Here is a 25,150-nt window from a genome sequence, read left to right as displayed (position 1 = left end):
TAGCGTCACTCCCAGGTATACTTATCCGTTTTAGACGGTACAAAATAGCGGTTAGCGCGGACATCAAAGAGATGTTCCACCAAATACGCATCCGGCAGGCCGACAAACATTCTCAGCGGTTTCTCTGGCGTTCACACCCCTTAGCAAAACCAGAAATTTATCTCATGGATGTAGCTACGTTTGGTGCTACCTGCTCCCCTACATCAGCCCAGTTCGTCAAAAACTTAAACGCGAAGGTTCACTCTACACAATATCCAAAGGCAACGCAAAAAATTATCGACAATCATTACGTCGACGATTATCTGGATAGCTTCGAGAGCGAGGACGAGGCGGAAAGGGTGGCATCAGAAATTCGGCTTGTTCACAAAAACGGAGGATTCACGCTTTGTCGTTGGCGCTCTAACAGCCATCGAGTTCTGGAGTATCTCGGCGAGATAGAGAATGACGATTATAAAAGCCTCAATTTGGATAATAACGAACACACTGAGCGAGTTTTAGGTATGCTGTGGGCTCCATTAGCAGACGAACTATGCTTTTCTACAAACTTAAGTGAAGAGATACAAAGATTGATAAGCAGTAACGACCGGCCGACGAAGCGGCAAATACTGCGCTGTGTGATGTCAATGTTCGACCCGCTAGGCCTACTGGCTCCGTTTCTGATTCACGGCAAAGTGCTGATACAGAATCTGTGGCGTACAGGTGCCAATTGGGATGAACAGGTGAATGATGATGCGTTTGAATTTTGGGAAAGGTGGATTAAACTGATCGAGTTTATTTGTCATGTACGTATTCCTCGATGCTATTTCCGAGAAGGAGTAATTGAAACATATACAAATGCTCAATTACACGCATTCACGGACGCCAGCGAAACTGCTTTCGCTTGCGCAGTTTATCTTCGAACGATAGACGTGAACGGTATACCGCAATGTGTTCTCGTTGCAGGCAAGGCTAAGGTGGCACCAGTTAAACATATGTCAGTGCCTCGGCTGGAATTACAAGGATGCGTTTTAGGTGTTAAGTTGATGAAATTCGTGCAAGATTCCCTCGCGATCCCACTTGGCACACGAGTATTGTGGACGGACTCCACTACCGCTCTGTCGTGGATACAAGCAGACCCAAGACATTATCGGCCCTTTGTAGCTCATCGAGTAAGCGAAATTCTGGAATCGTCGAACGTTACCGAATGGAGGTGGGTCCCAACTAAATCGAATCCAGCCGACGAAGCCACTAAGTGGGGGCGAGGCCCATACTTCAACGATAATAGCAAATGGTTTGAAGGACCGAGTTTTTTGCGCCTTCAAGAAGAAGAGTGGCCGCGCTCGACAAAACTTACTGTTGCGACAATTGAAGAGTTACGGCCTTCGATATATTTTCATACTATAATAGAACCTCTGATATCATACCACCGATTTTCTCGATGGGAGCGAATGCTGCGAACGATGGCATATATATTTCGATTCCTGAACAATGTACGTAACGATCGCCCGAGAATTTCCGGACATCTTCGGCAAGAGGAGCTACAAACTGCGAAAGAAGCTCTTTTCAAACAAGTTCAATATGAGACGTATACAGACGAGGTGATTTGTTTGAAGAATAACTGTGAGCTACCCCTCGACCAAAGGAAATCTGTAGAGAAGGAAAGTAAGCTGTACCAGTTTGTACCAACTATCGATGAAAAGGGATTATTAAGGCAGAGTAGTCGAGCCAGGAAGGCGACGCACCTACCGTTTGATGCACGTTTTCCAGTAATTCTGCCGAATGATCACAGAGTGACTAAACTTCTTATTGATTGGTACCATCGCCTTTACCATCATGCAAATATGGAAACAATCTTCAATGAAATGCGCCAGCTTTACATGATACCAGGACTCCGACTATCAATACGACAAGCAGCACGAGCATGTCAGAATTGTAAAATCAAACGAGCTCAGCCAAAAATACCCCCGATGGCTCCGTTACCCTCCGCACGGGTAGCTGACCACATACGTCCCTTCAGTTACGTAGGAATAGATTATTTCGGTCCGCTCTTGGTGAAAAGGGGAAGGTCAAACGTAAAACGATGGATATGTTTATTTACCTGTCTCACCATTCGAGCAGTACATTTAGAGCTTATTGTCTGTCGACCGCATCGTGCATTTCTTGCGTCCGAAGATTTGTTTCTCGTCGTGGATCGCCGATCGAGTTTTTTACCGACAACGGCTCCAACTTTCGTGGGGCAGAACGAATCCTGAGAGAACAGATAAGCCAAGGATTGTCAGCTACTTTCACTAACACCACGACTAAATGGACATTCATCCCACCCGGGGCTCCCCACATGGGTGGCGCGTGGGAGCGATTGGTTCGATCAATCAAAATAGCTATGGGAGAAGCGTACGCGGATTGCAAGCTGGATGACGAAGGCCTGCATACGTTGATTACAGAAGCGGAAGGCCTAGTGAATACTAGACCTTTGACATACCTACCAATAGACTCGGAAGAATCGGAGGCTCTTACACCGAATCACTTTCTGCTGGGTAGCTCGAATGGAGTGAAACAACCGTCAGTAGATATACACTATCAACCAAAGTATATTCGAGAATCGTGGGAACGAATTCAAGGAATCCTGAATGTGTTTTGGCAGCGCTGGATACTGGAATACTTGCCAGTTATCCGTAGACAACCGAAGTGGTTTAGCGAGACTACACCTATCGAAAAAAGTGATCTGGTCTTGATCGCCGATGAGGGAAAACGTAACGGATGGATTAGAGGTCGAGTGATCGAGACGATGAAAGATAATGAAGGCAGAGTTCGGCAAGCCATTGTACATACTACGAACGGAACATTTCGAAGGCCGGTATCAAAGCTAGCAAAATTGGAAGTGGAGACACTGAGTGCAGTCTTGACGAACAGCAAGATGCACCCGGGGGAGGATGTTACCACATCTGGAAACATGGCAACACTTCCAAAAGAAACGACTTTGCCGCCATCGAGCAAACGCGAGGAAAGAAAGTGCCACGAGTGAGCAACGGACTGGGTTCAGTGATTTTCTTAAATAGAACAAGTAGTTGTAATTGACCTATTTATATTTGAATTTAATAATTGTGTTTGTTTGAAATAGATTGAACTGGCAAAGGTTAAAAATATTGTTAGGATACTTGAAACAGAAAGCACACTGAAAAGTAAGACTTCTTAAACGTGCGGAAAATGTATGACAAAATATGCTTATTTGATTTCAGTTTTGAAGCGATAAATACACGACTGTCGAAATTAGTGCAACGCTTTCATTTAGTCCTAACAATAGGAACTTTTATTTGAATCTGTTTGTGGAAATCGATCAAATCAAGAATCTGAGAAAATTGAGAAGGTCTCATTTTAAACTTTTTGACCACTATTTCCGGTATTTCTGGAACCATGATAGCCGAAGTCGGTTCGTTTAGTAAGTAACTAATATAGCCTACAAATTGAATCAGTTTTAAGCCAATTCTAGAAGAATTTTACCCTTTTTTGCATCGTTGCTCTAAATGACGGCATGAAATTCAATAGAACCTATGGGACTATGAGATTTTTTATTTTATGAGTGACATTATTTGTCACATACTCGCACACATACACGCACAGACACATACATTGCTCAGATTGATGAACTATGTCGAATGATATAGAACACTTAGCCCTCTGGGCCAATTTTTCAAGAGATTGCATAAACTTTCTATATGAGAAAGGCAATAAGTGTACTTTTATAGAAAAGCATTGTTATCATGATTTTGTAATAACACTAACAAGTAGGTACAAATTGGATAAAAGAATTAGAAATTTACATATTTTTTCACCTGAAAAATATAAATTTTAATGTGGCAACCTTGCACGCTATACAAAATTGAACAAAGCACGCTGCGAACGGAGCAAAGCCGCACGTACTGTCGCATACTCGTTTTGCATCGTCATTTTGAATGACGATTTGAATGTTTTGACACTCATCGCGGAACCCTATAATTACGGAACCGGAAGTCGGATCAGGATGAAATTGCACAGTATATTTAAAGACAATGAGAGCTTTAATTTGAATCATGATTCGTAAAAATTGGCTTAACCGTTGAAGTGAGTTCCGTTCTTAGAGATTTTCTTCACTATTATCGGTGCTTTCGGAAGCGGAACCTGGGCGTAGTAGTCCCAAAGAAGTTTTATTTATTTACTAACAAACCAGATCTGCTAACTATATGAATTTAGTTTTATAAAAATTTGCAGTAAGTTTTATAAAAATTCGCTATCGCTTGTGAAAAAATACTTATGAAATTGAAAATTTTCACTGAACGCACTGTAATACCGGAACCGGAAGTCGGATCTGGATCTCTTTTTCGGGAGCTTTTTGAAGAATTTTAAGACCTTTTATTTGCTTCTTAGTTTGTGAAAATCGGATTAGAAATTTCGGAGAAAATTTGATTGCACTTTTTTAGGATCCAGATGAAACTCAGGAAATTTGTATGGGACCTCAAGACCTTTCATTTGAATCTAAGTTAGTGAAAATCGGTTCAGCCATCTGAGAAAATTGAGTGACATTATTCGTGACATACACACATCTACACACACACACACACACACACACACACACACACACACACACACACACACACACACACACACACACACACACACACACACACACACACACACACACACACACACACACACACACACACACACACACACACACACACACACACACACACAAGCGCGCGCGTTAAATGGACAATATTTCAGATATACGATTTTGGGTCAGCGAAACGGACATGAACACTAACATATTTCATTCCTCTTCATCTGAAATCAATTTCAATACGGTATTAGAAGAATTGTATGAGTCGCCGGAATGGCACTCGGCAAAATGATCCCTCCGAGAAAAAGACATTCGGCAAAGTGCTTTTCGTCAAAATAGCTTTTTACGAAACAGCTAAACTTTATTTGCAATACGTACATTAAATTTAAAAAAAATTGAAATCCGATTCTCAGTATGTTACATAAGACCGTGGTCAATGTCATCTGAAGAATCTCGTGATGATCGTTATGATTTTTTTAGTTATCCATGCTTTGTGGAAAAAATCAGTTAGTAGTCGAATTCACTCGTTCTTTAAATGTTTTTTTTTTTCGAAATAAGCTCTGCATACTACTGGCACCTTGCATGACAAAGGTCCCAAATTAACGCAACAATGACAAAATATGTTGGAAAGTCGAAACAATTTCTTAAGCAAGGGAGTCGATTGTTTTTTTTCTCATCAGATAAGTGTAAACAAAATAAAAGGAAATCTCGGAGCGCGACGGAAAAGTCAGCATTAAGTAAAAACATGGTAAAAAGATGTTTCATGCCAAAATGAAATCATAGACCCGTGATGTTTACTAACGAATCTTTCTTTTGAGTATTGCCGGCCAGATCGGAACTGTCGGACTATCGAACATCCCTTCAAGACCAATGTTTGGAGGTGCTTCTCAGATAGAGATTCGAAAACATGTTCAAGCACAAAGCAAATGCCGAAATATCCAAAAATCTACCAAAAGCAAATTGAGAGCTAAATCCTTCAAGAATTTTAATTTTAGGCTGAGTAAAATCTGTTTTATCTGTGAAATAATATGCTACCTAATCTTATATATATTTGTTGCGTAAAAATATATTCAAAACCTTCGATTAGCATAGAAAAAAAACACAATAATATCAATATCATTTACGAGACCAGTGCGTCAACGATTTCCGAAATCAATGATCTACAAATCAACACTATATTTACATTTGACAGAGTTGTTGATCTGATTTCGGTCAACTGTCAGCACGCTTTTCGTTTAGATTCCTGTAGCTCATTTTACATATTCCACTGGCTACAGAAACGATCAAGTCGCAGGGTGGGCCGCCTAATCGCATGTACGTAACGTGGAAAGTTTTTCAATGGATCATTTGTTTACAAGGCAATGAAATGCAATAGCTCGTAGGCGTAGCAAACAGCTGAGTAAACCCAACTGACCGACTAGCTGACTGACTGACTGATTTACTAATCTAAACTAATAGTCGGTTCGACCGTTTGGACATGCAATGTGACTATGGTTTGTTGGTTGGCCGATACCGGGAAATGCATGGAAACGTAGTTAATCTGTGTGCTGTACAGTCAATACACAAGGAAGAATGCTTTCGAGGAAGTGAAACTCTCGACTGAGATTGCGAAAGAGTATTGCGGGAAACTAACCCGTGTAGTCGTTGCAACGGAGTTTTGTGAAAACAACAATTGTTCGCATCATGACATATCTCAAATGTTTATTTCAATGTTAAAAAAATCAGCTTCTAATTATGCATGGTGGTGTTTCATCGCTTATCGAAGCAAAATTTGTTGTGGTTATCATATTCCTAGACTCACCTCAGTATAAAGCGGATTACTCAGCTTACAATCAGCGGACCAAAATCTAATCGAAATCAGTATCCTTGTTTTGCCTCTAGGAAGTGATCACAGTATACGCACGAAAATTGAAATTAAATCAGCGATGGTCCCTCTTTGAGCCGATACGTTGAACAGAAATAACAGTTTTAGATTTAACAAATTGGTTCAGTATACGAGATGAATGAAGAAGCTAAGGTAATTACGGGTAAAAATACCCTGTACGACAGTTTTCTTTGTTGGATAAAAAATCATTAAAGTAATATGATAACTTACTACGGAGATAAGATATTTTTTCGGACAAACAAGGATGATTTTGAATTGGCCAAGCCAGATAAACACCACCTGAATTTGAATCATCAGGAACAAAAATGCATTTGACTCAATGTTTCTGGACCAGACAGCAATTTCAAGAGTAACCAAGAGTGAAACTATACTGTCTACCGCAAAAATTCTAAAAGAGGTAACTATCGATACTATTCCTTAACGAGACGTAAGGATTTATAATATTCCACCATGAGAAAACAACATCGGTGCTGATCTAGATGAAACTTGGTACATTCGACTACAATTTGACAATTTGAGTCTTGGTACATTCGACTACGAATTAGAGATGGTTTGGTTTTGGATTTTTATACCCGCAACTCGATCTGAACCCCAACCCGACGGGTACAAGTCGGGTTCAGAAAAAAAAAATGTCAAGTACTGGAGAATATTTTTTATTATTGGTCCGGTTCGGGCTTAAAAATTTGTCCCGAAACCTGACTAGCCACACTCGCTTGTGGTTTCAAATGGTTACTTGGGATGAGTATTTACTCGCTTCTAATGACCTATCAGGAATCAGGAATCAGAACAAATTGGCTCAAATGGCACGTTCCCCTTGATATTTGGAGATTTGTGCCTTGCCATCAATTTGTTTTTAGCATCATTTTCCCGATATATAAGAGGGAAGGATTGAAAGGAAATGGTAAGGGTTGGACTAAGAGGATGGGAAAAATTGACGACACAAAAACACATAAAAGCAAAAGTAAATTCTGCGCCCCTAAGGGATGCTGAACAATCTGCTGAGGATCACATTTAGTGGAAGCAGAAGCAAATTCTGAACCTCTACGAGGTCCCGAACAGTTTGCTGTTAGTAAAACCTCCAACCCCCGAGAGGATTTAGAGATCTTACAAAAGCGACACCATTCTGCACTCCCGGAAGAATGCAAAACGACTCGCAGTATGTACGAGCAGAAGTAAATTCGGTACCCCCCAGAGGATGCCAAACAATCTGCCAAACCCTATTTAAGGTTAATACAGAAGGGATTCATTCACTCCAGGAAGAACGATGAACCCTTCTGACTATAGCTCCTTACCACATTGGGTGAGAAACGAGAGAATATCCTTCAATTTTAGCTCCGCATACACAGACTCAACCATGTATGGAGAACCAAAAACCCGGATACGTAGCTGCGTCAATGCGGGACAGTTACATATCAGATGATATGAAGTACCATAATCGCATTCACACAAATCACACGAATAATACTCAGCACGTTGAATAGTAGCCATGTGATAATTGAGTTTGCAATGTCCAGTCAGAGCTCTGACCAGAACACTTCAATGATACTTGGAGAAATGCAGTAGACACTTTGACATTTTCAGATCTAAATCTGGTAGAAATGCTTTGTCTGAGCGCAAGTTTGCAAGTTGCGCCAGTAGCTGGCATGTTTGGATGCAGCCCAAGAACGTATCTTGTGCTTTATCCAACTAGTTGAAAGTGGTAAAGCTGGTTCAGGACCAACGAAATCATTCTCTGCACCAGTTCTAGCCAACTCATCAGCCCATTCATTTCCAGTAATACCAGAATGGCCGGGTACCCATAAGAAGTAAACAGCATTTGAAATGCTGAGGTCTTCAATTTGAGTTCGACATGCGATCACTAGATTCGACCGTGAGTCATTCGAACTGAGTGCTTTTAAGGCTGCCTGACTGTCGGAACAAAAATAAATACGTTTACCACAGATCCTCTGCTGAAGTGCCGATTGTACTCCACACAGAATTGCGTAGATTTCTGCTTGGAACACAGTACAGTATCTACCAAGTGAATGAGACTGCTCCAGCCTATTTCACGACAGTAGATACCAGCACCAGCACGACCATTCAACAGAGAACCGTCCGTAAAACAAACTATGTGTTCATCAAGTTGTCGTTCCAGACAACCAGACAATCATTCCTAACGAAGAGGATAGCTCACATTGAATGTTTTAAAAGGAAAACTGCATGTGAGAGTTAGGTCACTAGGAGCGAGTAAATACTCATCCCACGGAACCATTTGAGACCACAAGCGAGTGTGACTGGTAGCATATTCTAATGGGTTACTGTTCCAAAGCCCTGTAACCCTAAGACGGTATGCACAAGATAATGCTTCTTGTTTTAGGAACACATGTAGTGGTTTAATGCACAGTAGCGCCTCTAGAGCAGCAGTAGGAGTTGTCGTGAATGCTCCTGTCATCGCCATTAGGACCATCCTTTGGAGATGATTTAGCTTTGACTGAACTGTCGCGACTTCTCCTTTCTGCCACCATACAAGACATCCATATGCTAAAATTGGTCTAACGATAGTTGTGTAGATCCAATGAATATATCTGGGTTTGAGTCCCCATGATTTTCCAAAAGCTCGTCTGCATTGGCCGAAAGCCATGCAAGCTCTTTTAATCCTGAAATCAATGTGAGCAGACCAATTCAGTTTTGAGTCAAGAATAACCCCGACGTATTTAACTTGATCGACCACAGTGACCCCTGAACCAAAGAACTGCAACGGACGAGCTCCTGTAATTATCCTACGATGAGTGAAAAGCACCATTGATGTTTTGCCCGGATTTACAGATAATCCAAACCTGACAACACCATTGTTCAACAGATCGCAGGGCTTGCTGCATTAAATCAAAGAGAGTGTTAATGCTTATACCGGTCATCAATATATGATAATCGTCGGCAAAACCATAAGTCGGAAATCCAAGGTTATTAAGTTTCCTTAACAAACTATCAGCGACTAGGTTCCATAAAAGTGGGGATAGTACACCACCTTGAGGACACCCACAGACACTCAGCTTTCTAATCTCTGGCCTGCCGAATCGATGATCAAAGAAGTTGATTGCTAAGCATTGCGTGTATCCAGTAAGGGAAAAACCCAAGATATTCCGTTCACGACTGCAATGTTTAACCTCCAGCAGCCATTCAGCCATCGGCACGGAAATACACCTTGACTTAGGAGTTCCTATTTTTGTGGCCTTTTACGACATGGAATAGGAAACCAGTGGATCAATTCTTGGTAAAAAATAATTCCGCCGGATGCCACACGGCTTACCTGTTTGGTGGACTTATACCACCGGTACAGGTGGACCGTAGCGTTATTCTTAGCAGTTGGGAAACCGCTACCGACACTACACGGCTATCTAGGCTGCTCAGAGAGGGAAGTTAACATTGATGGTCAACTTCCATGGATGGCCGAACAGCCGGTCGCGATGAATTAGAGATGGTTTGGTTTTGGATATAACTCTCACATGTAGTTTTCCTTTCAAAACATTCAATGTGAAATATCCTCTTCGTGAACGACAACTTGATGAACGGCATAGTTTGTACTACTGACAGTTCTCGATGATCGTGCTGCTACCGGTGTCTACTATCGTAAAACGAGACTAGAGCAGTCTTACTCACTTGGTAGATACTGTACTGTGTTCCAAGCAGAAATCTGCGCAATTCTGTATGAGGTACAATCGGCACTTCAGCAAAGAATCTGTGGTAAACGAATTTATTTTGTTCCGACTGTCAGGTCGCTTAAAAGGCACTCAGTTCGAATGATTCAAGATCGAATCTAGTGATCACATGTCTAACTCAAATCGAAGAGCTCAGCATTTCAAATGCTGTTTACTTCTTATGGGTTCCCGGCCATTCTGGTATTACTGGCCATGAATGGGCTGATGAGTTGGTTAGGATAAAACATAAATGGATAAAACATCAGATTCGTTCTTGGGCTTCTTCCAAATTCCTTGGGCTGCATCCAAATATGCCGCTTGCAGGCGGCTTGCAAACTTGTGCTCGAAACAAAAGCATTTTTACCCGATTCGAATCTGAAAATATCAAAATGTCTACTGCATTTTCCAAGTATCATTGCAGTATTCTGGTCAGAGCTCTGACTGGACATTGCAAACTTAATTATCAAATGGCTACTATTCAGCGTGCTGAGTATTATTCGTGTGATTTGTGTGAATGCGATTACGGTACTTCATATCACCTGATATGTAACTGTCCCTCATTGATGCAACTACGTATCCGGGCTTTGGTTCTACATACATGGTTGAGTCTGTGTATGGGGAGCTAGAGTTAAAGGATGTTCTATCGTTCCTCACCCAATACAGTAAGGAGCTGTGGTCATAAGGGTTAATCGTTCTTCCTGAAGCGAATGAATCCTGTTTCTACCCTTAACATTTTAGCTGAACTTTCGGGAATGCAAAACGATTTGTTTCTTCTTGTTTTATACTATTTTCAAATTTCACCCCTTTCACACTTCTCTTCTATTTCCTTTTTTGCTTCCCTTCCCATAAGGAAAATGATGAGAAGCTAAAACAAGGCTCAAATCTCCATATAACTAAGGGAACGTGCCACTTGAGAAAAGAAGCGTTATATAATCTTGTAAAGCTTCCTCGAAGACAGGTTAGCTCTTAAAAATCAGTGGAAGTCAGTACAGACCGTCTTTTTCCAGTTTTGGACCACTGTGCGAGGTTCGGAGAACAAAGTTTCATATACTATTCGACTCAGTACGTTGAGCTCGCCAAAAATCTGTGTGTATGTAACAATAAATATCACTTAATTTTCTCGGTGAGGGCAGAAACCGATTGTTACAAACTTAGATTCAAATGAAAGGTCATATTTTCCCTTAGAACGCTATTTTTTATCCGGAATTACAGAGTTATATATGAAAAAAATTCCAAAAAATGTGTACTCAATTTTCTCATAGATGACTGAACCGATTTAAATAAATTCAGGTTCAAATGAAAGGTCTTACAATTTAACTTTCGGTTTCAGTGTTACAGGGTGAAACGTAAAAGTTAACGTAAACGTAAACGTTCCATAAAAAACTCCTGAATTTTGTTCGGGAAAGACTTCCGGCACCGGAATAATTTTTTTTAGTTTTTTTTCAAGATAATTAACCTGGAAAAATATCACAACATTTGATTATATATAAAAACACGAGTGATATGAGGAAGGTATCATAACACCACTATGTGGATTATAAATGGTTATTAGTTTATGTTTCGTTTGGTCATTAACTAAATTCAGTTATAGAAAAGTTAAAATAAAACCAAATGACCTTCCGTCAGCTCATCCAGTATATAGTTGACATTGTTTTCCAATCTCAGATTTGAACACAAATTAACATTTTCTCGTTGTCACTCGACGTTGACCGGTCGGAAACACCAATGGCGATTTTGGACTTCTGTGATAACACGATGAACAGAAAGACTGACTGAGTAAGTGACCATAAAGCTAAAAGTCGGAGTTGATGAAATTCAAAACCGAAACAACAATTCAGTCATATTCATGGACGTCACAACAACTAGCTGACTGGCTTTGTTACTCAAATCCGACAGCGAACTGAATGAAAGTTCGGCTTTGTTCACCGGGTCATGGTTCACGTACTTTTTGCAGTTTCTCCATTATGTTCATAGTAGTGCATAGCAGTGCTTGAGATAAATAATCAACAGCGAAAGCGTGAGATAGACTTTGCAAAATTAACATCGCAATGTATACATGGTGGAATTTGTTTTACACTTCACCGGTTGTTGTAAATTAATTAACTTTGATTTATGTTTTAATCGAATCACATAACGACACTCGTTCCTGCGTCATGTACAAATTGGCGGTAGATACTAAACACACAGTTATAACCTTGGCATGATACACCCGACACCGTGTGATTTAAATGTAAACATAATCGAGCAACGCGTTCTCGAAAAACTTCCTCATAATCATACTATCGTTTCGATGTAAACACACACTTGCAATCTATAAGAGTTAATAACTGTTGCACTCTAATTAAACACCGTCTGAACAGCTGTGAACGCGAAAAGCGGTACCGCAGCGGTCAACTGTAAAACCTGGGACCCAAGTGCAACAGTGGAATGTGGTCGCACTTGACTTAACATTGACGGTAAACTGTTATAATTAAAAATATCATAATAACTACAGCGATAAAATTACAACCAGTCTGCTTCCTGCATTGCAATAATACAAAAGCAAACAGCTGTTTTGAAAAACTGTTTCGTGACAAGTTAAACGGAAAAGATTGAAGATTGATTATAGTTTAAAAATGCAATCATCCATCTAGCACGTAACCTTGAACCTGTTTTCAACTAACCTATTTTTTAGGGTCTCCTGAAACATATGTTTCGTTCAAGGTTGAGAATGGAATAACTCACGATTTCACATTCGGTGACTCCTGTTTCGCCTGTCTATCGCTCCTTCGTTATTGACGACCCTGGTGTATGATGGTCATTAGCCGTAATTTCACGTTTCACGTCTACGCTGATTACACGCCGATTATTGTTTATGCCCGGACGGGGTAACTCGACTGGGACGGTTCTCTAAACAACATGATTCTGTCATCAATAAATGATTAGAGCAATTTGTGAGGAACATCAAATATTCATGCAAGTTCGTCTTTTTTACGTGTCAAAGCACAAGGACTGTATCGGTAGTAGGTCCTTATGTTTCAAGCCAGCTGCAATGGCTCAATGAAAAGTTTTGTCATGTCATATTCGAACAAAATAAATGTTTTTTTTCGTTTGATTAGCTCATTGCTTTTCAGATCGAAAACACTTGGCCGAATGTGCGTGTGTTACTATCTAATCTTGTAATCACCTTTGGATGTTTTTCTGTATGCATAAGTGTTCGCATAAAATGGAGTGTTCGATTAAATTGCAGCCATAATCAGAAATTGTTTTACCTAAAACTATGAATTCGCTATGTTTTTGTTTCTCAGCACTTAAATTGTAATAGTTATACAATATCTCATAAAAAGTTGTTACGATCCAAAATCAGTCAAACAAGAAGTGTATAAACTTTGTATTTAAAAAATCTTATAATATTTCTTTTTTAGGTTCAACTTGTACAAAATAAAGAAAACATATTCACTTCAGCACTCTTCTTGAGGTTCCGCTAAACTATCTTTCCTTACCTAACAGCAATAGTCCTGGGGTGTCCTTTGCTGTATCAAGCATACATCTCCACATAACTCGGTCCATGGCTGCTCGTCGCCAGCCACTCATGGCACTGATGCTTCTGAGATCACCCTCCACTTCTTGTACCAGTCGGATTAGATTCAAGAACCATTTTCACTGGGCTGTCGTCCGACATCCTTATGACATGCCCAGCCCATCGTAGACGTCCGATTTTAGCGGTCCGTCGGGTCCGCAGCTGTTGCAATTCTGATTCATACGCCGTCTCCACGTTCCGTCTTCCATCTGCACTCCGCCATAGATGGTTCTCAGCACCTTTCTTTCAAAAATACTGAGGATGCGATGGTCCTCTGCCAACATAGTCCAGGTCTCGTGGCCATAGAGAACAACCGGTCTAATGAGCGTTTTGTAGATGGTCAATTTCGTGCGGTGGCGTAGTTTTCTCGATCGAAGGGTTTTTCTGAGTCCATAATACGCACGATTCCCTGCCAAAATACGTCTATGAATTTCTCTGCTGGTGTCATTATCGGCGGTCACCAGTGAGCCCAAATACACGAACTCGTCAACCACCTCGATATCATCACCGTCTATCAATATTCGTGGTGGGAGGCGTAGTGTTTCTTCTCTAGAGCCTCTTCCTCTCATATATTTGGTTTTTGACGCATTTATGGCCAGCTCGATACGCCTAGCTTCAGCTTTCAGTCCGATGTAGATTCCCGTCATCTTCTCAAGGTTACGTGTCACAATATCAATATCGTCAGCGAATCCAAAAGTTGTACGGACTTTCGGAAAATCGTGCCACTCGTGTCGATCCTCGCTCTTCGAGTCACACCTTCCAAGGCAATACTGAACAAGATACACGAGAGTCCATCACCTTGACGATGCCCTATCCGAAATTCGAAGGGACTCGAGAGCGTCCCAAATACTCGGACGTAGCACATCACTCTATCCATCGTTGCTTTGACCAATCGCGTCAATTTATTCGGGAAACCGTATTCGTGCATTATCTGCCATAGCTGTTCTCGATCGATTGTGTCGTATGCCGCTTTGAAGTCAATGAATAGGTGATGCGTGGATACGTTGTATTCACGACACTTCTGGAGTACTTGTCTTATATGTGCGAATATGCAATCCGTAGTGGCGCGGGCTCCAGTAAATCCCGCTTGGTACGGACCTACGAATTCCTTAGCTTTTGGTGATAGACGACGGCAAAGGATTTGGGAGTAGGCGGCGTTCAGCAAAGTGATTGCGCGGTAATTGCAACAATCTAGCTTATCGCCCGTTTTGTAGACGGGACATACCACTCCATCCATCCATTCCTGCGGTAGAATGTCCTCCTCCCAAATCTTAGAAATCATCCAGTGCAGCGCTCTAGCCAGTGCCTCTCCTCCATGTTTGAGCAGCTCGCCTGGTTGTTCCTCAGCTTGCCGATTTCCTCACTTATCTCCGACAGATCAGGGGCTGGGAATCTGTCGTCGGCTGAGCGTGCACCCAGATTGATTCCTGTACCGTTCTCTGTATCTTGTGCTTCGCCATTCAGATGCTCATCATAGTACTGCTCCCACCTGTCGATCACCTCACGTTCGTTCGTGAGGAGGTTACCACTGGTATCTCTGCAAATTTCGGCCTGTAGCGTGTAACCTCTACGTGAGCGGTTCACCTTCTCCGTGTGTCATTTGCGCGGTACAGCTGTTCCATCGCTTCGCGAGCTTGGTCTTTCTGGTGGCGCTTTTGCATCCGGAAAGTCGTGTTCTGTCTGTTCCGCGCCTGTCTGTATCTTTCCTCATTCGCTCTGGTGCGGTGTTGCAGCATCCTCGCCCTTGCTGCATTCTTCTTTTCGACCAACTGCTGACATTCGCCATCAAACCAGTAATTTACTCGATTCGATAACCTCGTACCTAGAACGGTTGCACCAGTGCTACTCACGGTGGACCTTATGTTCCTCCAGCCGTCTTCAAGACTCGCCGCACCAAGCTGCTTGGTAGCACTAGCTCCAGTTGTTGCGCGTATTCCTCTGCAGTACGAACGCTACGTAGCTGCTCGAGATTGAGTCCCGGCGTTCCTGTGCGACGAGTGTTGTACACCGTCGATAGTTTTGATCGCATACAAACCGCGACAAGGTAGTGGTCAGAATCAATGTTGGCACTGCGGTAAGTGCGGACATTGATGACGTCGGAGAAGAATTGCCCGTCGATGAGAACGTGGTCGATTTGATTTTCCGTATGTTGATCATCGGGTCTGTACATTGTCTCCCGGCCTACCTGAGCATTCATGTCGCCGATGACGAGTTTTAAATCCCGCCGTGAACAGATGTCGTTGGTTCGTTCCAGCTGCGCGTAGAATGCTTCCTTCTCGTCATCAGGTCTCGTCTCATGTGGGCAGTGCACGTTGATGGTGCTGTGATTGAAGAAACGGCCCTTGATCTTCCATACGCACATCCTATCACTGATTGGCTGCCACACAATCACGCGCTGGCGCATCTTACCCAACACTACAAATCCCTGGTTGTGTCACAGCTCTGGTAGAAGGTAGCTGCTCGATGTTCACTTTTCCACACCTTCTGTCTCGTCCAACAAGAGGAGAGCCAAGCAATTTGCAATTCCATGTGCCAAGCTTCCAATCGTAGTCCTTAGTTCGTCGCGTAGGCCTTTGCCGATTATTCCGAGTCGTATTTCTTCCTTGATTATTCGTAACTTCCTTTTTCCGGGCGGCTTGTTAGGCCTGCACCAACCTCCTGTCTCGCCGGAGGGCCATCGTATCAGCGCTGTTTAGAGTCCCCCACACTGACACAAGGACGGTAAACAGCCGCTCCTAACATGGAGAACAGACGCTGTTTCGAGCCGCCCCAACAAGGAGAACAGACGCTCGGATAGGCTCGCTCTCTGTAAAGAGAAGGCAAGCCCCCTCTTCTCTGTCAGCATACGACCAAAGTCCCACCGGGGTTGGTTACCCGGGCTTTCCTAGGGTTACTCGTACACCAGCCGGCACAGGAGTTCCTGGACAAGAGGCTAAGAACCACATTGGGGCCTGAATTGCGCATTGTCCATTTGTTTACCAACCAAAACCGCTAAAATAAGGCCCAATAATTTTCTATGGGAAGTCACTTGATGTCCTTGGGCTTAATCTGGACGTTGTATGCCACTCCATGGCCATTTTTCTGTATAACAAGATATCATAACCGACCAAACCCAAACGGAATAACGTGCAAGTATCTCAAATTTTCATGACGCTCGAGTAAAATTTTGACGGGTTGCTTTGATGCCATTTTCACTACTGTAAAGCAAATGCTTGAATCAAACAATGCGTATGATGTTACAAGCATATATTTATAATAAGGAAGGTGTATGTTTTTCAAATGCATAATGAAAATATCTTCAAAATAAAGTTGACCAATTTTTTATCGTAGCATTATTTAACATTACGTTCAATTTGAAATTGTGGACACTCAAACTATTGAGCGAGTTGTTGAGTTAATGTGTAAAAAGTATTTGATTCCATTCTATGAGAGAAATAATCTTCAAGACGTTTTTGATTCAGATAAGAGTGCATCTGTGTTTAATTTCCTTTTGTTGGTCCTCGATATACAATAGTAATGTCATCTGCGAACATTCTTCAAGCGAATGTGCAGTTGATGATTACCGTCGATGGTAGGAAAATTGCATTTAGTTGTAGCTTATGGAATTGGTAGATTACTAGCTTAAATTACGTAATGATTGATATGTTCTATTGCTCTATGTTGATGATTTCTTGATTTTGATGATAAAATTTGAGAATATATCCAACATTAGGAAGTTGAACCAAATTAAACCATACAGGAGTAGTTTCATTTCAGATTTATCTGTGTTAATTGCATGTATTTCTGGCCGCGCAGCCCAAAATACGATATACTAAATGGAATAAGAAGCCCCGGGCCTAACAGAGAAAAAGTCGATTTATTGCCGTGAAAACTTTTTTATTCTTCAGTATAATCTCCATCTAGAGCGATTCACTCGTCACCCATCGGTCCATCAACATTTTGTGGCCCTTTGAAAGTAAAAAAGATTTGTCACGATATTTTGCGAAATTGATAAACGTGGTACTGTATATTGCGAAATTGATAAACAAAGAGATTGACAGGACAAGACTAGCTTTTACTTCTGTTGAAGAGATTTTTGAGTTTGATGACCCTTTCCGTCGCTTCGTTGAACGAACGAAACGAATCACATTATAACGACAATTTTTGTGTTTATTCGTTTTACTAGACTTAAGACGCATTGTAATTATTATGACATATAATTTGTACAACTCTTATATGCCTTTTCTCACTCTGTCGATTCGTTTAGACATCTGCCTGATGAACCTAATAAAAAGATAAATAAATCAATATCCAATTTTATTAGGTTGACCACATTCTAAATCGGCTAGTATATGCTGAAACATGCTTTTGTTCAGCATATCGGGAAAGACAATATTCACCATAAACTGTTATGCACTGATGAGTCGAAGACGAAACGCAAAACTAATATTTAAATAATACTTGTTTGTAACACTTCACACACGGAAGACTATACATGAGAGCAGAGCCAAACCCGAAGCAGATACAATATGAAATTCTGACTGGGGTGAAAAAAACAATGTCTTGGCATTACATTCCTTCCAAGGAATTTGGCCTTTTATGCTTCAACAGACTTCGCAACCGATTCATAGGGTACAGAACTATTGCACGAGCAGTACTACGATCTTTGTTTGACTACTAGAATTGTTTTGACGGATGCCGGTAGAACTTCTACTGACTTTCAAACAGCTGACATTGCGCTCGAACATCACGAGACTGCGAAAACGATCCCGCTCCATAAGAATTGTTATGGGACACAGATTTTGCACAGACTGATTTTTGAGACGAGCACGGAGATTTAAAATGACCTGATATTCCTGTATTCGAGTGCGGACACAATAAAAACTTTTTTTATATTAAGTTGATTTCCTACACTGAAACAAGGACCATGGTAAATATTACTGTTTTAGAGGGTTAAGTCAATGATTCTTGGCAGACAATGAATTGTGTTTAACTCAGGAATAATTCTTATCATTTTTACCATGATCATTCCGACACATGCACATGGTAAATTTTACAATATCATAGTTACAATGCCAACGTACTAAACAGAATTATCATGCCGTTCTTCTCAGTGTATGTTCAAATATTAAGTGAATTGAAAATAATCAGAAGATAGGAAAACAAAGTGTTGGCAATACATTCCTTTTGTGAAATTTGGCCCTTATGTTTCAACAGTGAAGCCGATTCAGAGCGTACATAATTATAGCATGGCTAGTACTACGATCCTACCGACACTATGAATCCTTCCAGGTCGGGGCTCGAACATACGACAACTAGATTGTAGGACCAGCAACCAGCATTGAACCACCAACCCTAGCTATGAGAATTTAAAAGTTTCCACTAGTGAAACATTTGAACGATGAATACCACCGAGTTATTATTGGAATGTATTAAAAAGTATGGTTTTCAGAAAAATTCCATTTCTCCGGTGCAAATAAAAGTGTGTCCATGCATACGTCAGTACTTGATTACAACTGACGGAATCCAAACCTGAACTACCGTGGAACGTAAACTGAATAATTGATTGTGCACTAATGACAATAAGAACTTTCACTACATGTTCGAGAAAGTGATACATTGATTTCTTTTTTTCTTCTCTTGCAGGGAATCTGAGCGCTACAAAAAAATACTGTGGCAAGATGTTCGCGTGGGTGACCTTGTGCATCTGTCAAATAACGAAACAGTTCCGGCGGATATTTTGCTGCTCAAGTCCAGTGATCCGCATGGTGTGTGCTATATCGACACCTGTGACCTGGACGGGGAAACCAACCTGAAGCGGCGACAGGTGAGTTCTGTTGCAACTTTGTTAACACCTTACACTTTGCCTATGTAAAACATACTCAAATTTGTCAGGTGATACGTGGTTTTGCCGAAAAACAACATATCTTCATGCCTAGTAAATTTACGAGTCGGATTGAGGTGGACGCACCATCCACTAAAATCTATCGGTTTCATGGAGCTGTGATACATCCATCGGGGGAACGAGTGCCGGTATCCACCGAGAGTTTACTGCTAAGAGAAAGTCGTCTGAAGGTATATAAAACATTCAATTAGTCGCTAAACTAAAGTGAATTGATTGCCTGATTGGGACCGATTGATTTAATTGTAGAATACGGACTACGCCGAGGGTATCGTTGTCTATGCCGGTCACGAAACGAAAGCGATGCTCAATAATAGTGGTCCACGGTACAAGCGTTCTCAAATTGAGCAACAGATGAACATCGATGTTATATGGTGCGCTTGAATTATTCTTACATGCATTTCAATACGATATCATTACCGATGCTTTTCAGGTGTGTGATTATACTTATAATTCTTTGTGTTATTGGTGCTATCGGTTGTAAAATGTGGCTGTCGTCATTCGTTGCGATTTCGGGTGATAACAACGAAACCTATCGTATTCCTTATCTGCCGTTCGAAATAAATCCCGATTACGAGGGTCTGTTGGCCTTCTGGACGTTTGTGATCATTTTGCAGATCATGATACCTTTGTCGCTGTACGTAACCATCGAGCTCTGCAAAATTATGCAAGTTTACCACATACACAACAGTATCGATCTGTTTGATATGCAAACGAACAAAAGAACGGAATGTCGAGCGATGAATATTACGGAAGAGCTGGGACAGATTCGATACATATTTTCGGATAAAACTGGAACACTGACAGAGAATCGGATGATATTCCGGAGGTGTACGATCGTGGGCGTAGACTACAACCATCCGGAGACGGAAGAAGAGAAAGAACTGACCAAACTCGGAGGTCCCGTGCCGTATCTTCAGCCAAATATTAGTTTAATAGAAAACCTAAACCAGATTACCGATGCGAATCGTTTTACTGGCAGTGCCCAGCAAATTCAGGAATTTTTCCTGGTGTTGGCGATTTGCAATACGGTGGTCGTAAGTGCCACACCCCACAGGGACCAGATGAATGCAAGCGGAGTGATCGAACTGAATGACAGTGATACGAGTGTGACCTTAGTGCGACCGGTGGTCGTCGATGCGATCGCAAATGGGTTAGATCCCGCCAGCGATCGATACGCAAGACTCACCGAATCACGATCGATCACACCGTCGCCACCACCGAATGTCCCTACGTCACTGCCGCTAAAGCAAACCCACGTGCCATCGCTGTCGCCAATAAGTAGCTCAGCAGAAACATCTCCCATGTCGGAAAGCCCTCCCATGAAGCTAAAAGCGAATACGCCAACAGCGCGTGTCAAATCCCTGGTCGCCAAGCTACCCAAAGGTCCATTCAAATGTAGCAGTAGTAGCAGTAGTAGTAGTAAAAATAAGTTTAGCATGAATAGCGTTAAGTTCCAAAAGTCCCACTCTCAGGGATCAACACCAAGTGATCGCCGTCCTATTTTCGAAGCCGAAAGTCCCGATGAACTTGCGTTGGTTAACGCGGCATACAGCTACGATGTTTGTTTGATAAATCGGAGTCCCAATCACGTTTTAGTGAATGTTCCCGGAGATGGTGTCGTCGAGTACGAAGTTCTTAAAATATTGCCATTTGATTCTAATCGCAAGTGTATGTCAGTGGTGGTACGGAAAACAGGCACCCAAGAGGTTGTACTGTACACCAAAGGCGCTGACAGTTCCATCATGTCTTCGTTGGCACCATGCGCGACTGACTCCGATGAATATCGGTTTCGCGAACAGACGCAGCATCAGTTAAATCTGTATGCCCGTCAAGGTTTACGCGTACTCGTTATGGCAAAACGAAAACTTGATCCAACGGATTTTTCCGAATGGTATAGTAAACACCAGGAGTGTGAATTAAGCATGGAAAATCGTGAAAAGAAAATACGAGAATCGTTTGGTGTTTTGGAACGAAACCTTACGCTTCTTGGTTCAACTGGCATCGAGGATCGCCTGCAGGAAGGTGTACCGGAAACGATTGCATCTCTACTACAAGCAGGAATTGTGATATGGGTGCTAACCGGGGACAAAACAGAAACGGCAATCAATGTTGCATACTCAGCCCGGTTGTTCAACTCTCAAATGGACATCCTTCGTTTGACTGCTCGATCACGGGACTCTGCTGAAGCATGTATAAACTTCTATTTGAATGAAATCGAAAAACATCTGAACGACGTGGAGTTTTCGATTCGAAGTGATCGGGATAAGGGACGGGCGTTGGTGGTCGATGGTAAAACGCTCACCTTCATTCTGGATTTGCGATCGAACCTGACAAAGCCGTTCCTTAAGTTGACCAGATATTGCTCGTCGGTTTTGTGTTGCAGGGCCACCCCTCTGCAAAAGGCTTTTCTGGTGAAGGTGGTGAAGGAGGAACTTCGGATGACCACACTGGCGATTGGCGATGGAGCTAATGATGTTTCCATGATACAGGTCTGTTTCCAAGAGCAACAATCGATAAACAATCTAATAGTTTAACTTTCTCTAGATGGCCGATGTGGGCGTAGGAATTTGCGGACAAGAAGGCATGCAAGCAGTAATGGCGTCCGATTTTACAATGGCTAAATTTAGAACCTTGGAGAAGTTATTGTTAGTTCATGGTCACTGGAACTACGATCGGCTTGCGCGTATGATCACGTACTTTTTCTACAAAAATGCCGTGAGCAGTCGAAATCTATTTAATTATTAGCCGTGATTTGATTCTCAATGTTTCGTTTTTTGTAGGCCTTCGTGTTCTTGCTCTTTTGGTATCAGCTTTACTGTGGATTTTCCGGTGCCGTGATGATAGACGAAATGTATCTGATGATCTACAACCTCATTTTTACTGCATTGCCTCCACTTGCCATTGGTGTCTATGACAAGAAAATAATAGACGACTTACTGCTCACCTATCCTCGACTGTATCGACATGTGGGTGTCACCTAACTTCACAAAAAGAATGTTCTTTACGTTTACGCTCCTATTACAGGGTCGTCTGGGCAAAGGCTATAAACCACATACCTTTTGGGTTGTTATGTTCGATGCGCTTTACCAGAGTTTAGTGATTTTCTTTGTAGCAAAGGCAGCCTATTGGGATTCAGACGTAGACATCTGGGTGTTCGGTACGACGATCACGTCATCTTGTCTGTTCGCCATGCTTCTTCACTGTGCCATAGAAATTAAATCATGGGTAAGTTTTCAATTGAAAAAGACGTAAACACACATTATTCTATATCGTGACTTTCAGACAATTCTGCACGTATTATCAATTGCAATCAGCATAGGATCGTTCTATGTATTCGCCTTCGCATACAACAGCGTGTGTGTCAGTTGCTTCGGACTACCTTCCAATTATTGGGTGATTCACATGGCTATGAGTTCCATACAGTATTATCTCATAACAGTCCTGACTGCAGTGCTTGCTCTGTTGCCCCGGTAATGACCCATTGCTTTCCTAATGCATATCGTAAACTATCAACAACTAACGCTTTCGTTTGCAGTCTCATATATCGTGTTCTGGAGAACACCATCTGGCCAGGTGAAGGTATTCGTGTGACGTTACAGTACAAGGAAGAGAAACGAAGAGGTGAGAATCTTTTGGTATCCTGGTCGCGATCCACGTCCGCTTCGTCTATATTCCGATATTTAACGACAACCACAAACAATACTACGTTCACCACTACCATGACCACTACCACATCATCCTCGTCTGGTAAAAATTTTGGCTCCAAGAGTAGCACTCTCAAGGCACGCAAAAAAATGAATGCTGCAGTGGGAATTTTGGAGCGGAATAATCCACAGGAACGATTCGGTTACTAGTGACCGGGCGTGCTGTGACGCCGAAGAAGAAGGTTTGCTAGCATTGTTTCATGCTAAATATCACTTTAGAAGATTAACACTTGTGTGTTCTCGTGTGAAATTATTTTTTGATATGGTATCGGATTAGTACTGTTGTAGAAGGTTGTTTTTCTCTTTATCGCACGTTTTGATTTTCGACACATGCTTTATAGTCTCACGATGTACAGCACACTAGTTTAGAACAATTTCCGTTCCATTTGTTTAGTTCACTATTAATTTATATTTCAACGTATGGCTAAGCATTATTGATTATTCTTTTTGATGCCAAATTATTGGGTTTGGGTCAGAACTAGTAAATGACTATTTAAATTTGTTGTTCAAATATTGATAATTTGGTTCTATTTGATCAATGAAATGGTTTAAAGCCAAAGAAACTTTTAGAAAAAATCGATTTCCAAAAGTTATTGTAAATGAAGACTTCTGTCTCTTTTCAACAAAATCATATCAGTTTTTAACGAATAAACATATTTTAATGAAACTTTGACATATTACATATATAACAAAAAAATTAAACTTATTGTATTGTATAAAATATATAATTGTATAATTCAATGTAATTCGCTTTTTTTAAAGACGTTGATTACTCATACAGACTTTAACTCAGATCATTTCCAGTTGGGAATACCTCAAAAGCCGAATCACATAAGGCCGAGGGCAAAAGAGTGGATTACAAGTTTATATGCGGGAACCGTCGCCTCGGTGGTTTCGCTTATGTGGCTGCGCACAACGCTGTCCGAGTCCAATAACTAATCGAAAGAGATTGTCTCTAGCAAGGGAACCTGTTATTCATGTGTTTTCGGCCTTTTGTTAGCATTCGGCCTTTTGCGTAATAAGTCTGATCCGATTTCGGCCTTATATATTTCGACCTTTTTTGATTCGACTTTATGTGCTTCGTAAGATGTAATGTTTACATTGTGTAAGTAGTAGTTTTGCAATCGTTGCAAAGATGGAGTCGGAAGAACAGCAGCGGCTTAAAATATTTATGCGCACATAGTTTAAAAATCCGGATCTCTCTCACTGTGCCATCGGTAGGCTAAAATGAATCTTCATATAATGAAAAAGGACCAGGCTTTCAAGAGGAATCCAAAAAGTCCTGTATAAGATGGGGCGAAAAAACTAGAGCTGAGTAAAACTTTCGTGCAAAGTTCAAAAGGCACCGATTCGCAATGAACGGCAGAATACGGTGGGAAAATTACATGCACGAAAGTAATACACTCAGATGTTATGTAAAACCATCTGGGATTCCTGTTTTTCACTGTTCATCATAAGTTTGATGTCCCAGAAGTCGCTAGAAAGCCGAAAATGTCAAAACTTGCCAAAAATACATGATTTGGCAAGGAACTTTGTCATGTGGAAAGCGGAGCACTCCATTTGTAACAGCCGGGGCGATCAACGGATCGTACAATGCTCCTGCGCGTTTTTGGTTTGATTTTGCGTCGTGCCGTTACTCGATAAGTGTTTAAGAGGTGTACAAGAACTTCAACACGAACAAGAAAACCCTTCTTAATCTACCTTGTGGTGTGATAATGCCTCTTCAAAACAGTCTCATAAAACATTATTTATCTTTTTATTAAATAATTTGTGACACTAATTTGGGATCATTTTTGACATCAATTGATTCAGATTGAATCGAGTGGTTCACAAAAGCACTCTTCAGTGTTTATATCACATAGTAGGCATCA

The 25,150-nt window shown here is 41.4% G+C and overlaps 1 protein-coding gene across 2 annotated transcripts in view; it reads left to right on the top strand.

Moving 5' to 3' along the window:
* Positions 1–25,150, top strand: part of LOC131427156 (phospholipid-transporting ATPase VD) — a 206,240-nt gene that overhangs the window by 170,411 nt on the left and 10,679 nt on the right. Inside the window, exons 3-11 of one of the 2 annotated variants that reach the window (XM_058590116.1) lie at positions 19,317–19,497; positions 19,566–19,745; positions 19,822–19,946; positions 20,006–22,064; positions 22,120–22,290; positions 22,356–22,541; positions 22,600–22,800; positions 22,858–23,045; positions 23,111–23,196. In XM_058590116.1, the coding sequence (XP_058446099.1) occupies positions 19,317–19,497; positions 19,566–19,745; positions 19,822–19,946; positions 20,006–22,064; positions 22,120–22,290; positions 22,356–22,541; positions 22,600–22,800; positions 22,858–23,045; positions 23,111–23,196 (3,377 nt within the window). Of the gene's footprint in view, positions 1–19,316; positions 19,498–19,565; positions 19,746–19,821; positions 19,947–20,005; positions 22,065–22,119; positions 22,291–22,355; positions 22,542–22,599; positions 22,801–22,857; positions 23,046–23,110; positions 23,462–25,150 lie in introns of those variants that run through there. The other variant, XM_058590115.1, reaches the window with a different exon arrangement.

Source organism: Malaya genurostris, chromosome 2 (genome assembly GCF_030247185.1).
Source record: "Malaya genurostris strain Urasoe2022 chromosome 2, Malgen_1.1, whole genome shotgun sequence".
Classification (NCBI taxonomy): domain Eukaryota; kingdom Metazoa; phylum Arthropoda; class Insecta; order Diptera; family Culicidae; genus Malaya; species Malaya genurostris.
Note: the sequence above shows the minus strand (reverse complement) of the source record. Positions and strands in the feature narration are given on the sequence as shown.